Source organism: Maniola jurtina, chromosome 1 (assembly GCF_905333055.1).
Source record: "Maniola jurtina chromosome 1, ilManJurt1.1, whole genome shotgun sequence".
Taxonomy (NCBI): Eukaryota; Metazoa; Arthropoda; class Insecta; order Lepidoptera; family Nymphalidae; genus Maniola; species Maniola jurtina.
The window spans coordinates 5,402,892-5,418,780 of NC_060029.1; the positions used below are offsets into that span (position 1 = coordinate 5,402,892).

General features: G+C 40.2%; 1 protein-coding gene across 3 annotated transcripts in view; it reads left to right on the forward strand.

The window, feature by feature from the left end:
• The window catches only part of LOC123868869 (rab3 GTPase-activating protein catalytic subunit-like), an 81,161-nt gene that overhangs the window by 55,919 nt on the left and 9,353 nt on the right, over positions 1-15,889 (forward strand). For 2 of the 3 annotated variants that reach the window (XM_045911537.1, XM_045911529.1), the window contains exons 2-10: positions 27-191; positions 273-791; positions 1,178-1,408; positions 3,281-3,349; positions 4,427-4,594; positions 12,756-12,959; positions 13,366-13,569; positions 13,702-13,899; positions 14,785-14,805. In XM_045911537.1, coding sequence (XP_045767493.1) covers positions 48-191; positions 273-791; positions 1,178-1,408; positions 3,281-3,349; positions 4,427-4,594; positions 12,756-12,959; positions 13,366-13,569; positions 13,702-13,899; positions 14,785-14,805 — 1,758 coding nt within the window. In that variant the 5' untranslated portion in view covers positions 27-47. The remainder of the gene's footprint in view (positions 1-26; positions 192-272; positions 792-1,177; positions 1,409-3,280; positions 3,350-4,426; positions 4,595-12,755; positions 12,960-13,365; positions 13,570-13,701; positions 13,900-14,784; positions 14,806-15,889) is intronic. The other variant, XM_045911543.1, reaches the window with a different exon arrangement.

Consider the following 15,889-nt stretch of genomic DNA (forward strand, 5'->3'; position numbering starts at 1 on the left):
TTATAGATATTTGATTTGTTTTCCAGAGCGCAGAGTGCAGGTGAGCGATGGGGGCGCGGTGGGCGCGCTGCGTGGCGCTGTCGCTGGCGTGGGTCGCGTGCGCCGCCGCGCCCGCCGGCTCGCCGCCCGCGCCCCCGCTCGCGACCCCTTGCGACCCCCTGCTACTCAAGAGACCACCGCCTTTGCCACCGGTATCCATGCCCTTACCATTGTAATATTGCTCGAGTTTATTCGTCTGACTATACCGATAACGTCGAATCATTTGTGTTTAGAACGTCCGAGAGTATGAAGCGGCAGTGGCTCAAACCGCCCGGGCGCTATCGGAGTTGGTGGATCAAGGTGCAGCAGACGAAGTCAGGGCCGCGGCGCTCGCTCGCGCGGCCGCGCGCGCGCCGCTCCAGCCGCCGCCCGCCGCCGTCGCGCTCGGCGCGCCGCAGCTACACCTCGGAGTGCTTTACATTTCTGACCCGCCGACACTGATCGTGTTTCAACAAAATAACTCTGCGACACTTCAACAATTCTGGCGAACTCTAGCCTCCGCCTGGAACGCGAGTGTGGTCCTGTGGTCCAACGCGTGGTACTCGTGCGAGGGAAGCCCGGGCTGGTGGGGAGGCACGGCCGCGGCGCGGGGAGCCGGTCCCGTCCGAGCTGCTGCTGCTATTTTTCGTCGTATACCAGCACTGCCATGTGAAGAAACTATGTATGAATGGTTAGGTGGTCCGCCGATGTGTGATCCAATTACGACAGATTGTGAGGCCTTGCCGACTGAAAATGAAGAAAACAGATTAGAGGTAAACGTGATTTAGCTCCTTAATTATACATACTTACTTTTAGTTCATAAAAATTTTGTGACTTTATTTCAGTGGAGGATTTTTTTTTCGTTTACTCGTACGTCGTAAGGATAACAGGACTTTAAGCAATTAAATATCATTTGTTTTAAAGGTGAAGGAAAACATCGTGAGAAAATTTGCATTCCTCAGAGTTTTTCATAATGTTCTCAAAGGTGTGGGAAGTCTGCCAAGCCACATTCGCTCAGCGTAGTGGACTATGGCCGGTGATGGGTTGATCATGATGATAATGATGAATATAGGATTTCCTAATGAAAGATGGAAGGTCGTTAACCTGGAAGACGTAAAAAGATTCAGCTGTAGTTACAGCTTATGTTTTAATTTTGTAGTATCGATGCAAATGCAGCTCGGGTCACTGGCACGCGGGCGGCGACGCGTGGGTGCGCGGCGGGCGGCTGGCGCAGGGTGGGCGGCTCAACTGCACGCCGTGCGGGCTGGGCAGCCAGCCGGCCGCCTGCCTGGCCGACGCCTATCGCGCCTCGCTGCTCGCCGCCAACCTGGCCGGCATACTGCTCTGCATCGTTATAGGGTTCATCATCTTCAAAAAGAGAAAATGTAAAGTAAGTTTCTTTTGAGCTCAAATTAGGCCTTAAACACACACAACGCTTGACGGTATTGCATTACGAGGGCAACTGTACGCTGGGATACACGCACACTGTTGGTTTCAGGTAAAGTGCGCTGGGTGACAGTCAGGAGGATATATGTACGAGGTGTGATAAAAAAGTATGTCAATTTTGACACTGACTAAATAACTATCTCAACTAATTAGACTATTGAACGTATTAATTCGAATGGATGCAGCATCAGCAGTAATTGCGGGTGCAAAAATTTATTAATCGTATTTTTTGATCACCGTAAGTATGTATAAGAACTGTTGTTTCATACTGCGCAGGAAAGGAAACGTTGACTGACGAACCATTGCGTAGCCACATGATAACATTACAATATACTTGGTGGCGGCATAGACACCGCTGACGCTCCCTCACTTAAATCGTCTCACCACCAATCAAATCGATAAATCACCGAGTACGCAGGTTCAAAATTTTTTTGTTTGATGGCATTTGCGCGTGACGCCATCGAGCTATCGACTGCATGAGGACACGGCTTCTAGTAATTTGAATGTCAAATTTTTTTGCATGTCAAATAGGCGAATTAACGGCGGTGATAGTGATTATTAATCTAAATAAATCTAAAGCTACGAGAATTTCAAACGCGCCCTGGTCTGAGAAGAACCCTTTTGTAGTGTCAGACCAGCACAATGCACTTGTCGAGTAGCTTGAGTATACAATATTGTACTTAATAGGAATTTTCAATAAGTTTTTAGCAGATGCCTTCATAGAATTCGTTGTACTTATTATAATTTCTGGGAGCATGCAGTGTTGCACGTTCCCATCGCGCGCTCTGTTTGTGTCAACCTTACTTAGTATTTACTTAGTAATTATATAGCGATCCCTCCATTATGTAATCCCATACAAATGATAGAGGCAAAAACCTCAGTAGACGCTATCTATTTTGATTTACCAACCAATCACAAACATGTTTTCAAAAACTTTCGAAATCAAATCGTAAATTTTTTTCAAAACACATTTGAAATTCTATTCGAAAATGTTTTCAAAAAACATTCGAAATTCAATTAGAAAACATAGTTTAATTTGTGATTGGTTGGTGATTTTTGCCTCTATCATTTTTTGGAATTACGTGACATAGAGAGCGCTAGCTGCTATATTAACTTATTTTCTGGGATAAAGTATACCTATAGTGTATAGGAATACATCATTATCACCGTGATCGACCCATCGCCGACTCAATAAAGAGCATGGGTCTCCTCTCAGAGTGATAAGGGTTTTAGCCATAGTCAACCACGCTGACCAAGTGCGGATTGGCAGACTTCACACACCTTTGAAAACATTACGGGGAACTCTCAGGCATGCAGGTTTCTCACGGTATTTAAAGCAACTGATATTTAATTGAAAATATTACAATAAAACTTAAAGCTAGCCTTATCTAATTATTATACAAATCATGCCCGCGTGGAATGGTGCCAAGAATACTGGCTGCATTTCCGCGTTGGACAGCCAGGCTGATCCGTTGCGCAAAAAATGAGCCAGCCCTTCTGTCACCCGATAAGGCTATTAAACGCGGTGAAATGTCTCGTAAAAATTTCTTTGCACTAAGACTCCATGGCCCCAGGGTCTCTACGGCAAACGGAACAAAAATGTAACTCTCAATAAGAGAGGCATACTTGCGCCGCTTGCCGTTTAATTAGGTACTTAAAACGCACAAACTTCTAAAAAGCTAGAGATTCGTGCTCAGGATCGAACCCCCGACCTCCGATTAGGAGGCGGACGTCCTTACCACTAGGCTATCACAGCTTACATACTTAGCTTAGTAATACATACTTAATATCAAACACGTTTTATTTAACTTTCCAGGCGGTCGCAATGGGAATGTGGACAGTGCTGGAAGTAGTTCTCCTTGGTGCGATGCTAATGTATGGTTCGGTAAGTCGCTTCTATGTCACTTAAAATTATACCTTCCTGTTTGGATAAATTATCATTAACTATTAATTCTCTAAATTGCCATACCAAGGTTAATAAGCTATTATAATATTTTATTGAAGGAGATGACACTGAAATACCTTAATTAGTTTCACGAACTATGATAAAAATTCAGGGCTATCTAAAAATAGGTATTTTTGCGTGTCGCGGTGGTATCATCCTTATCAAACACACAAGTGGTAAGAAGTAAGAACTGTAGTACGAGTAGGTATTTGAATCTGTCAAAAACAACTACGTTTAGGTACGGTTTGAGAAACATCAAATGATTTACGAGTACCGGATAAGAGATTTCAATTATGAGTAGGTATTGTATAACAGGGAGGCAGGTATTTTTCTGTTTATCTCAGACGACAATACCCTCTTGTAGATAAGTGTAGTTAGGTCTCTTGCACTTGCACAGTTTGTTATGTTTATGAGATGTGATTCACGTAACACGTTACACCTATAGTACGCGACAGGCCGAGATGGCAATCGGGGCATGAGGACGGGGGACGCCCCGCACACCCACGCTATCTCGTATCGGGTTAGCGCGGGGCTATGCGCTCCACCCCGATTGCCATATCGACCTGTCGCGTACTATATATGCCTACCGGATATAGGGACCTAGTGTACACATTCACATTTATCCACATTTAGTCTATGCCTATAGAACTATATAGTTAGTTTACTCGTGCGAAGCCAGGTCAAGCCAACACTTCATACGCGTGTATTTATGTTTTTAAAATACCGTGAAAGTTCTATGATTTCCCGGGATAAAGGGTGACTCTACTTTTACCTACAAAACGTCAACATTGGTTCAACGGTTTTCGTTTCTCGTTAGAGAGTAGTGTGTCTTGGTCCATCCTAGACCATATTGAGTGAAAATTTTCACTATACTTGGCATCGTGATCCGTGGCATTGTAAACCGATGGTTATGTACGTACTTAATATTAGTATTTAGATTGTTGAAATGTCCCAGATTGAAAAATAAAACTGGCACGTATTGGTATGTATTATTTAATTCATACTAATTGTTTGAAGGCGGCTTCGCAATACATATCAGTCGCGCGCTGGCGTTGCGTAGCGGGCGCGTGGCTCCGCGAGCTGGGCTTCGTAGCGTGCTACGGCTCCGTGGTGCTACGCCTGTGGGTGCTACTCGCCGAGTTCCGCACGAGGAAAGCGCATCGCTGGACGCCGCGGGACGCTGAGGTACCTATCAAATTTTTTATTGATAGGTAAAGGTGCCCATAGATTTTCCTGATTTTTGACCAATCGTATTGTACTCATTATGATGGTTTTTTGACGTGACAACGTCTTATAATTCGATAGAGCCGGCTGCACGCACGAAAAAACATGACTTATGCGGCGTTACCTCGCTCTGAGGCGTTCCATGTAAGGCTTGAAGTGCAAGCGAGAGCGCGGAACGAGCGACAAAGAAGCACAATCGGCCTTTGTTGTCACGTTCAACTATCGTCAGTAAACCGACTTTACAGACAACTAATTTTTCCTTAGACTATGGAACATGTTTTTCCCATCAGTCCATAACATCTGTCAGATTCTTAGGCTGAGATATAGGTATAGAGCGCTGTTTGGCTATGCTTAGACTTAAGTATCAGTTAAAACCAAACAGATTTATATAGCGATATAACGCTGTCTCGTTTTAATAGTTTCTTGAGTCTGAATGTAAAGTGCGCTTTATAGATCTCAGCTGTAGTTTCTAAAGATTTGTACTGACGAATGATAACCATAGATAAATATCAAGGTTAAGATCACATCGTCAAAATTTCAAAAAAATCGACAAAAATGATCGTGGCGATCGAAAAAAATAGATGTCGATCATCTGTTGCTTACACATCAGGGGGCACGGTAGTGCCCCCGCCAAGACGAGCCAAACGGCGGCCGGGGCGCTACGTACCTTTTTCTCGAAGTGTTTCGCCGTATTTTCGACCCGTCATAACTTCGGTCTGGATGACGCTAGAAAGCTGAAATTTTCAGTATAAGGTGTCCTCAGCAAATTTACCAAATATACCAAGTATCAAATATCTAGCTTTTATGGTTACAGATTTATTGATACCTAAAATACGCCGTTTTCGTCCCTCACTGATGATCATCACTATTCAAAGTCTGTAATTCTAGGGTACTTCCCGAAGTCCTAGAAGGCTGAAATTTGGTATGTAGACTAGAAATTGCATACAAACTACAGGAAAATTGAGAAATTGAAATTTCCCCCCCTCTACGCCTCTTATGAGAAAAGCAAATCTGTAAATTCTGTTGCTAGAATGTTGATATTTTCAGGATAAGATGTCGTTGGCAGACTTATTAAACGCACTGAGTATCAATTGTCTAGCTTTTATAGTTTCAGATTTATTGACAGTCAAACTTCTAGTCTGTAATTCTAGGGCACTTCCCGAAGTCCTAGAAGACTGAAATTTGGTATGTAGACTAGAAATTGCATACAAACTACAGGAAAATTAAGACTTTGGAAATTCCCCCCCTCTACGCCTCTTATGAGAAAAGCAAATCTATAAATTCTGTCGCTAGAATGCTGATATTTTCAGGATAAGATGTCCTTGGCAGACTTATTAAACGCACTGAGTATCAATTGTCTAGCTTTTATAGTTTCAGATTTATTGACAGTCAAACTTCTAGTCTGTAATTCTAGGGCACTTCCCAAAGTCCTAGAAGACTGAAATTTGGTATGTAGACTATAAATTGCATACAAACTACAGGAAAATTAAGACTTTGTAAATTCCCCCCCTCTACGCCTCTTATGAGAAAAGCAAATCTGTAAATTCTATCGCTAGAATGCTGATATTTTCAGGATAAGATGTCGTTGGCAGACTTATTAAACGCACTGAGTATCAATTGTCTAGCTTTTATAGTTTCAGATTTATTGATAGTCAAACTTCTAGTCTGTAATTCTAGGGCACTTCCCGAAGTCCTAGAAGACTGAAATTTGGTATGTAGACTAGAAATTGCATACAAACTACAGGAAAATTAAGACTTTGGAAATTCCCTCCCTCTACGCCTCTTATGAGTAAAAGCAAATCTATAAATTCTGTCGCTAGAATGCTGATATTTTCAGGATAAGATGTCCTTGGCAGATTCATTAAACGCACTGAGTATCAATTGTCTAGCTTTTATAGTTTAAGATTTATCGACATTCAAAACCTCTAGTCACAAATTCTAGGGTACTTTCTGAAGTTCTAGAAGACTGAAATTTGGCATTAAGTAGGAATTTCAACAATTATGAACAACAGATAAATTAAGAAATCGGGTCCCCCTTCATCCCCTCGTATATGAGATGCATATCTGTAAAATCTGTTGCTCGAATTCTAAAGTTTTCAGGATAAGATGTCCGTGGCAGATTTATCAAACGTACCAAGTATCTGTGTTTCCTGAAGTCCTAAAAGACTGAAATTTGGTATATCTGCTTCAAAATTGAGTTGCAAGATTCCACCCGAACAAACATATTTACATACGAGTACATTGCAAGTTGAATAAAAGCTTTTAAAAAAAGAGGTAACGATAGAGAGTGGGCCATGAAAATGATGTACCTACAAAAAATAGATCCAAAAAAATCTAGGGCACCTGCCAAAAAGAAATGAAATCCCACCAAAAACATTTCATGTAAAAAGGTAGCCAAGACTCACAAGTTCATAATGTTTTCACTGTTAAAAAGTTATGAGATCTCTAGTAGAGCCAAGCCCCTAGCTGAGCTTAGATTTGTGCTGGCCATGGGACCTATCCCAAGTCCAAAGTAATATAGCTCTTAAATGTTCTTGACTGTATCAAATTTATAACAATAAATAACAAATCACTCTACTTACAAGCTCTGATTCTACAAACCCTATATCTTGGTAAAAAAAGTACGGCTTGGCCGTTTACAGTTCGTGGATTTTTTATCTGAAATGACATCTAAGCCCGGAATTGCTTCTGCGACCATCACGAAGTACAATACAAATTAGTAATTGTCGAACAAACTATTCCTTAAGGCCTTAAAATATGTTATGTCATGTAATAGTTTTACGAACATTAAACGGCCAAGCCGTCCTTTTTTTACCAAGATGTAGGGTTTGTAGAATCAGAGCTTGTAAGTAGAGTGATTTGTTATTTATTGTTATAAATTTGATACAGTCAAGAACATTTAAGAGCTATATTACTTTGGACGAACACACTTGATCAATATTTTACATGAGTATATATTCCTTACATAATTGACCAAGACCGCGACATATTAGTCGTACAGCGCCATCTATTATCAGGCTTGGTAAACAGTATAATTGGTCTTGAACATACCGCCCGCCAAGGACATTTAGTGAGAAATGTCCTTAATTAAATGTGTTAATATTATCTACTCGTAAATATGACTATGTTCTTGGTGGGTGGTCTTACATGGTTTGAAACTTGTGCTAAATGAACTAGGTTGAACTTTGAAATTACATAATGTTAAATGCACTGGTCTTGAATTTTTGAACTAAATTAAACAATTATAAATGAACTAAATTGCGCTTTTAAACCATGCAATGGTTTGCTCTTACATGAAATAAATTCACAAATTTAATCTTATGAACTATAGATATTATCAAACTTGAGCTATACATAAACTTAAACTATAACAATTTCTTATTATCTAACTAACCTATACATACAGTGTTGATCTAATAACAGTTTGACCTCAACGATGACTAATCGCATTTTGAATGAATTGCCACCTATTCAGTATACTTACATTGGACTCAAGATAGTTAAGTATTATTAACCTTTGGTACAGCTATCAGTGGCCCTACGGATCTTACAAATACCGGTGTAAACGGCAGAGAGTCACTGAGATCTGAACTGTCTCCAGATATGGGCTGTTTTAATGTATATTATTTTAAATTGTAAGCAACTTTTGTCCTCCTAAGTACTTGAAATATTGTTCTTAAATTCTTTGGTTCGTACTTTCTTCTTCAGTAAATATTTTGAAACTAAATGAGAGTTTGATCTCCTTCCGAATGAACTTTTAATTCTGTCGGCAACTGGATACCTAATGTGGATTTTGTGATTTGCACTGTGTATACTTATTTAAATGATTCACCGAACTTGTGAAATTTAATACTAGCTTCTGTTATGTGCTTCACCATCGTGGGACTTGTACTGTAGTAAGTTGTTTTACTTCTTCAAGGTAAGTATTGTTTTATTTTCTTTAAAATTATGCTAAAATTGTCTTTTGCTTCTTTCTATATCGAATATGCTTTTTTTTTTTTTTTTTTGAATAAATATTTTTTGCTTTTATACTTAGTGCTATCCACTCTGGTGGCCTATATGATGTATACTAACTGATAATATTGATCTTTTTGTTTCAGGTCCAGACGTTGGCTTCAGTATTCACCGAGCATCTAGATTGATCTTCACTTCGGATAAAGGTAAGTTCTAAATCCTATGGCACTCTTTTTCCATTTTTATTTTTCCCTTGATCTTTAGTTTGTCCTTAATAATTTTTGTCCTTTAATTTTTGTTGTTCTTTTGCTCTAGTTGTTCTTTTTGTTCTAGTTGTCTTTTTTGTTCTATAATTTTGTTCTAGCGTTCTTTTAGTTCTAGTTGTCCTTTTTTTGTTCTAATATTCATTTTTGTTCTTCATGTCCTATTTGATCTTGAGGCTAATAAATTTTGCTCTGTTTGTTCTTTTCCATTGTGTTCTGTTTGTGCTTACCCTTGCTTAAGGTGTCTTGCTGTTGCTTGTCGTTTTCTTGTGTGTGGTTTTGTATGTTCTCTTGATCTTCTTTCTTATATATGCTTGTTAATATATCTACTTTATTGTTATTCCATTTTTCAGCTTGCTCTTTTAAGGTTGTCTTATCGTTTCTTATGAATGCATGATGTAGTAAGTAGACAATCCCATTATTTTCTCTGTCGTTTATGTTTACAGATTTTATGGTCTTGCTTGTGAATTTCTGTTGAGTACTTTTTTATGTTCTATTTGTTTCAGATCTGAATTCTTCGATAACCTTTTGTGTGATGGTTGGATTTTGGTTACGTTCAGGTGTCGTGTCCGATTGCGACTTTCATCTGTCCTATTTGGTGTTCTTGGTTTGAACTTTTGCTCTACTTCTATCCGTTTTGAATTTTTAGTTTCAGTGACCTGAGCATGCATAACCGATATTTTCGGAGTGTCCTCGTTGTTCTTGTTAAATTGTTCGTTAACTGTGCCAGACAGAATCCACCCTAATGTTGTTCTTTGTGCAATAAGGATCCCATTACGGCTCTTCTTTATGCCTTCTTGTACTATTTGGCTATAAATATTAGCACCCAACAGCATATCAATTGCCTTAGGAGTGTCGAAATGGGGATCTGCTAGTTGTAAGTTCTTTAATTCTGTCCAGTCCAAGTTATGCACTTGACGTTCCGGTAAGAACGTTGTTATGTCCTTCAGCACGTAGGCTGTGACCTGTATGTTGTTGTCCTGATTTGTCCTCGATCTTAATTTAATGGTAACTACATATTTTGATCGTATGGCTTTGTTTCCTCCTAGTCCAGTAATCATTCCGCTTACAGGAGTCTTCTTAAGACGCAACAGCTGGACTGCAGCGTCAGTTATAAAACTGGCCTGCGATCCTTGATCTAACAAAACTCTGAGGATATGATCCTTACCAGCTTCAGACTCGGTGTTTACTAATGCCGTAGGAAGTAAAACCTGGCCGCAACTGGAAATCCTTTGAGTTGAAAGACATGAAACTATTGGTGGAGTATTAGTTAAAGTGCTAGCACTCTCAACAGGTTTTTCTGCCGTTGAACTGGAAGCTGTGCTCTCGATCTCTTGATGCAAAAGGGAATGGTGACGCAATTTACAAATCCTGCAGGATCCAGGATTTTTGCACTGAGAAGATATGTGATTGCTGCCTAAACAGTTCACGCAAATTGAATTCTTGGCCACAAAGTCACGCCTTGTTGCGATATCTTCACCAGCAAACCTTTTACAAAAACACAATTTGTGTTGCTCTGAACAATACTCACAGCGCATAACTGAGGCATTTGTAGCTATAAAAGACTTTGGTTTTGAACTAGAACCACTGTTGTACTGTACTGAAGGTTTTCTAGAATCTACAAATTCTAAAGCGCGAAAACGGTTTTCCATAAAAGTTTTAAATTGTTCTAAGGTTGGCAATTGATTCGAATCGACTGAACTAGAAATATGTAGCTCCCACTGTTTCCGTGTTTCGGAATCGAGTTTGAAAGTAACAATATGAATTATGATAATATCCCATGTGCTAACATCAATGTCTATATTTTTTAAGGCATTCAAGCAGTCTATGGTGGTGTCTATAAGGTCTTTTAGACCAGATGCTGACTCAGTGTTCATCTGTTTAATGCTAAACAAGCGTTTAAAGATGCATTTCGCTAAGTATTTTCTATTGTTGTACCTTTGTTCTAATAGAGACCAGCATCGACTGTAATTTGCACTAGTAATTGGTGTATGCCTTATTAATTGCTCTGCCTCACCCGTTATGTGAGCTTTCAAATAATTTAACTTTTGTACATTGTCTAAATCAGTATTATTGTGAACAAGAGAAACGAATAAATCACGAAATGTTGTCCATTCTGAATAACTACCCGAAAATGTCGGAATAGTAATTTTTGGAAGCTTTACTAACGGGCTGACCTTATCACTATTTGTACTAGGACATGACTGACTTTCTGTTGACCTAAGTTGATTTAAAGTTCTTATTAAAAGAGATTTATAATTGAAATAGTGATCTTTAGTAATATCATAAATTTCTTTTACAACATACTGTGTACTTACTAAAATATCTGGTTGTGAAATTTCAAACAATTTAGCATGATTTGCTCTAAAAGATAACCAATCGGTTTCTAAACTTTCCGATCTAATTTCTACGTACTCTTTGCTTATTCTTTCTTTCGCACTTTTCTTAAAATTGGATAAATCCTTTTTAATTGAATTATGTAAATCTAACTGCACATTTATTAGTCCTTCCATTTTGTACTCAAATTAAATTAATTATTGATCTACTTAGCTAAAACTTCACCTCTTTACTGACCTATTAAATAATCATTGTCCTCATTTGAACTTAAACTAAAAGTGTTCTAAATAATTCATTTGTACTAATTTAAGTTAAGCAACTTGGAAAATAACCAAGTGAAAGCAAAGTTCTCGATTAAATTAACAAGTGTTCTATCAATCAAAATAATTCTATGTTCTATACCATCATGTAAATCACGAGTGTTTGATTGATCTAAAATTTCTATGTCCTAAATAATTTCAATGTTCTTTTATCTTGAAAAATTTACAAGTGTTTTACTGATCGAAAAAATTCTATGTCCTAAGATATTTCTTGAAAATTTTACAAGTGTTTGAAACTTAAACAGTTCTAGGGGAAATCGGACATAGGTTCCCCGTTCCCTCGTTTTAGTGAAATTATTCTAAGTCCTAACTAGCATGCAATTTACTCTAAGTTAAAGTTAAGATTCACTAATATTTTTACAAGTCTCAAATTCTATGCTCTTATTAGCTTGAATTTTCTAAGTTATTGAAACTAATGAAATAAAGTTCAATTTTGCTTGAAATATGAATCACTGACATAAAGTTTAATTTTGCTTGAAAGTTAATTTGAAGGTTTGTACTCACGGTTTGACACTTCACTTGAACTATTGCACTCACACGTCACGATGACAGCTGTCAGCTTGACTTTGGCACCTGTCAGACTTGACTTTGACACCTGTCAGCTTGACTTTGACACCTGTCAAACTGGTCCTTGGTAGTCCATCCTTGGCGTACTAGGGTTGTCCTGCTCTGCACCACTCGTCTCGCTCGCTCTCGCTGGTCCACGCTGCTGGCGCCCTCTGCCGGCGCCTGCCGCCGCTGCTGGAACCACGTACTCTGGTGTCTGCAGCGATCCACTGCGAGTACGGTGAGTGGTCCACCAGTGGACCACTTGTTCTTCAAAAATATCCGGTTCGAAGGACCAAAATGTTCCCGCTCCAGCCCGCCGTGCTCTGAGGGACCGCAGGTCGTAACAAAAAAAACCCACGGTTTGTTCTAAAAAGGCCGGGCCGGTTTATTGAACCCAAGGACGAACACACTTGATCAATATTTTACATGAGTATATATTCCTTACATAATTGACCAAGACCGCGACATATTAGTCGTACAGCGCCATCTATTATCAGGCTTGGTAAACAGTATAATTGGTCTTGAACAATAATTTTATAAAATACCTTTTTTTTAAATATCTATTTACATATATCAAAAAACTCATAAAACATAGGCAATCCAGGAAACGTTAATTTGCTTTGATTAATTATTAATTGACTATATAGATCCTTCGCGTGTGATGCGTACAGCGCTATCTCATATGTAAAATTCGTACAGGTGTTAAGGATAGTGGCCGCCATGGTGCTGGGGGCGGGGTGCTACCTGTCCGCCTTCACGGCGACGACGGCGTGCGACGAGGACGCGAGCGCGGGCTGCGCGCGCGCCGCGTGGCACCACGTCACCGCTGCGGCGGAGCTGCTGCTGCTGGCGGCTGGCCTGCGCATCGCGCACGCTGCTAGAAACGCTAACGTTCCGTTTCAGGTACGAATTGCGCCGCATACACACTGTTGTACTAATAGCTGTGAGATATAGAGGCCGTATAGCGGCCCGCATTCATAGCGACGAAGGCTATCGCGTGGGATGAACACCATAGCACTATTGCTGCGTGGTCAATGGTCATACACACGCAAGTATAGATGTATAGTACAAAAGCATATCTCTATAGAGGTCCATAGACAAGACGTAAAAGACGTTCGTTAAACTTTAGCTGGGCGACCTAATTTACACTTTATTGCGTCGTGGCAAGAGTCGCTATTTATTTAAAGTCTTTTATTTAAAGACCTCCTGTTAAGTTCTGTAAAGTAAGGCACTGTGCGACAGGTTTTTGATGCAGTAGTTTTGCGGAATCGCTACTCGAATTCTGAGTCTGACCGTACGTGGTGTTCAGGAGCGCGGCTGGCTGGCGGCGGCGCTGTGGGCGGAGGGGCTGTGCGGCGCGGCATGGCGCGCGGCGGCGCTGGCGGGCGCGGCACCCGAGCGCTCGGCGCTGGCCGCGGCCGCGCGTGCGCACCTCTCGTCCGGCGCCGCGCTCGCGTGCGTGCTCGCACCGCGACTATGGCACGGGTACCGCACGAGATCGCTCGCACAAGAGGCTAGTACATCTTACTGTATTTTTGGACTTTTGTAGGATTTGGACTAAAAATACAACAACAATCAACTACGCAACACAACCTAAGTACGATCCAAGGAGCTCGTTATATCTATGATGTTATGACTCGCGCAGGTGTCGCGACGGGGCCCGGCGGAGGGCTTCGGCGCGGAGGGCGAGGAGGAGCCCACGTCGGAGGAGGTGCGCGCCGAGCTCAAGCGCCTGTACGTGCAGCTGGAGATCCTGCGCAACCAGACGCTGCGCCGCGACAACCCGCACATCAGCAAGCGCCGCGGCGGACGCAAGCCGCCGCACCGCCGCTTCTCGCTGCAGGTACCATTCGCAACTAGCTATCTTATTGCTAACACCGTACCCTATACAATATAGAGCTGTTATTCTGTACACAAGTCTGTACACAGTTTGGGGAAATCTCAAGCCATAGGAAATACAGGGAAACTGTTCTAGGAACCATTAGGTCTAAGTGTAAAAAATCAGGATAACAGAAGTTCGTCTTTAAGTAAGTAAATGTTTTGCCAAAATTAAAAAAAAATTGACTATACCAAAATTATTTTTACAAAAAAAAACCTAGTAGTTTCTAAAAGAGTTTCCCTGTATCTCTTATGGTTTTGGATTTTCCCATACTGTCCCAGTTAAAAAAACACACTGTTTAGTAGTTAATAGGAGAAACTGACTGTCTGACATATCAACATACAGCTTAAACCACTATAGAAACTTGAGATTTTGCATGTAGGATCTGTCTATATAACTTTGGCTCCACGGCCCAAAATACATAGCTTCTAAAAGTACTTAGATCAGCCTGAGTACATAATGATATCGAAAATAAGGTATGGAAAAGAAACTGTAGCGGTTATTATACAAAAGTTGAAAATGTCGTACTTTGTAGAGTTACTTAGATATTTTTATTAAATAAATCATATGTAAGTAGGTTTCAGTGTTCAGTCCTTATATTCAAACCAATGAATAAAATAAATGTGTCCTTTATCATTTGTCAGTGTACCTACACCTACCACTATTACTTCTTATACCTGTTAGCTTGTCTCCGTAATTATTAGGTTAGTTGTGAAAACTTTAGCCTGATAGCAGCTATAATAATGTAAACGCATTGGTCCTGCGCAGCGTCTTTTCGACGTAACCCGTATAACATTTTTGAACTCTCATTAATGTAATGTTTCGTATTCCATCCCACTCCGACCTTAGAAAAAGGGCAGTCGTGAAAAGGTAAGGAGATATAAAGTATATCGCATGCGCACTTCGCCCCGCATGCCTCTGTGGACGTCCGTTCATACACAGCGGCCCTGGGCCCTTCCTAAACGCACTCACCCAGAATTGCATTCTGCTATACATTTTCCGTACCATACCTACATAATATATGATAATGTACGCTTTTATATTTTGCGGAACTTAGCCCACTTTCGAATAGGCTAAATTAAATTATTCTATTAAAACATAATAATAATTATACCTTTAAATAACGAAACATAAACTAAATTATATTAAGGCGCACGCATTAAGCATGGTGAAAACGATAAGTGTCGGCATATTATATTTTCTCAATAAAATATACCTACTTAATATCCTAAATCTTACCCTGCCTTGTTACGAATATTGAATTTTTAAGGTTTTGTACCTAAAGGTTAAAAACGGAATCCTATTTATATCGCTCTGCTGTCTGTCTGTCTGTCCGTCCGTCCGTCCGTCCGTCTGTCTGTACGGAAGATATCACAGGCCCCTAGCACGTAGACGAAATGAGTTACAAACCTGAAATTTTGGTATAGAATGTTGACCCAAAACCAAATATTGAATTAAGAATTCAATTAAATTGTTTTTCAGGGCTCCCATATATGAAAAAGGAGCCGAAAAAATAATTTAATTGAATTTATAAATTCAATATTCAGTTTGGATCAATGTTTTACACGAAATACCCAACTTTCAGGTTTGTAACTCATTTCTTTTACGAGCTAGAGAGAGACCTGTGAAACGCAGACAGACAGACAGTGGAGTGACATTAATAGGGCTCCATTTTCTTTCTTCAGTTACGGAACCCTAAAATATGCATACAGGGTGGTATCTACCATGTTATTAGACGCGTTTTACCTACCAATAAAACGCTTATTAATTTACTTACCTTACTCGATGCTTAAACAATATGAGATAGACGTCATTTGTCCCGCCTTAACGCATCTATCTCGCTCTATCATATAGCGCTGTCCCTCTCTTTCACCACCACCGCCTAGCAGTGCGAAGCGTGGCCCAAAGTGGCCGCGTTATTTTATTCATTGCGTTGAAAATCACCAGGCAGAAT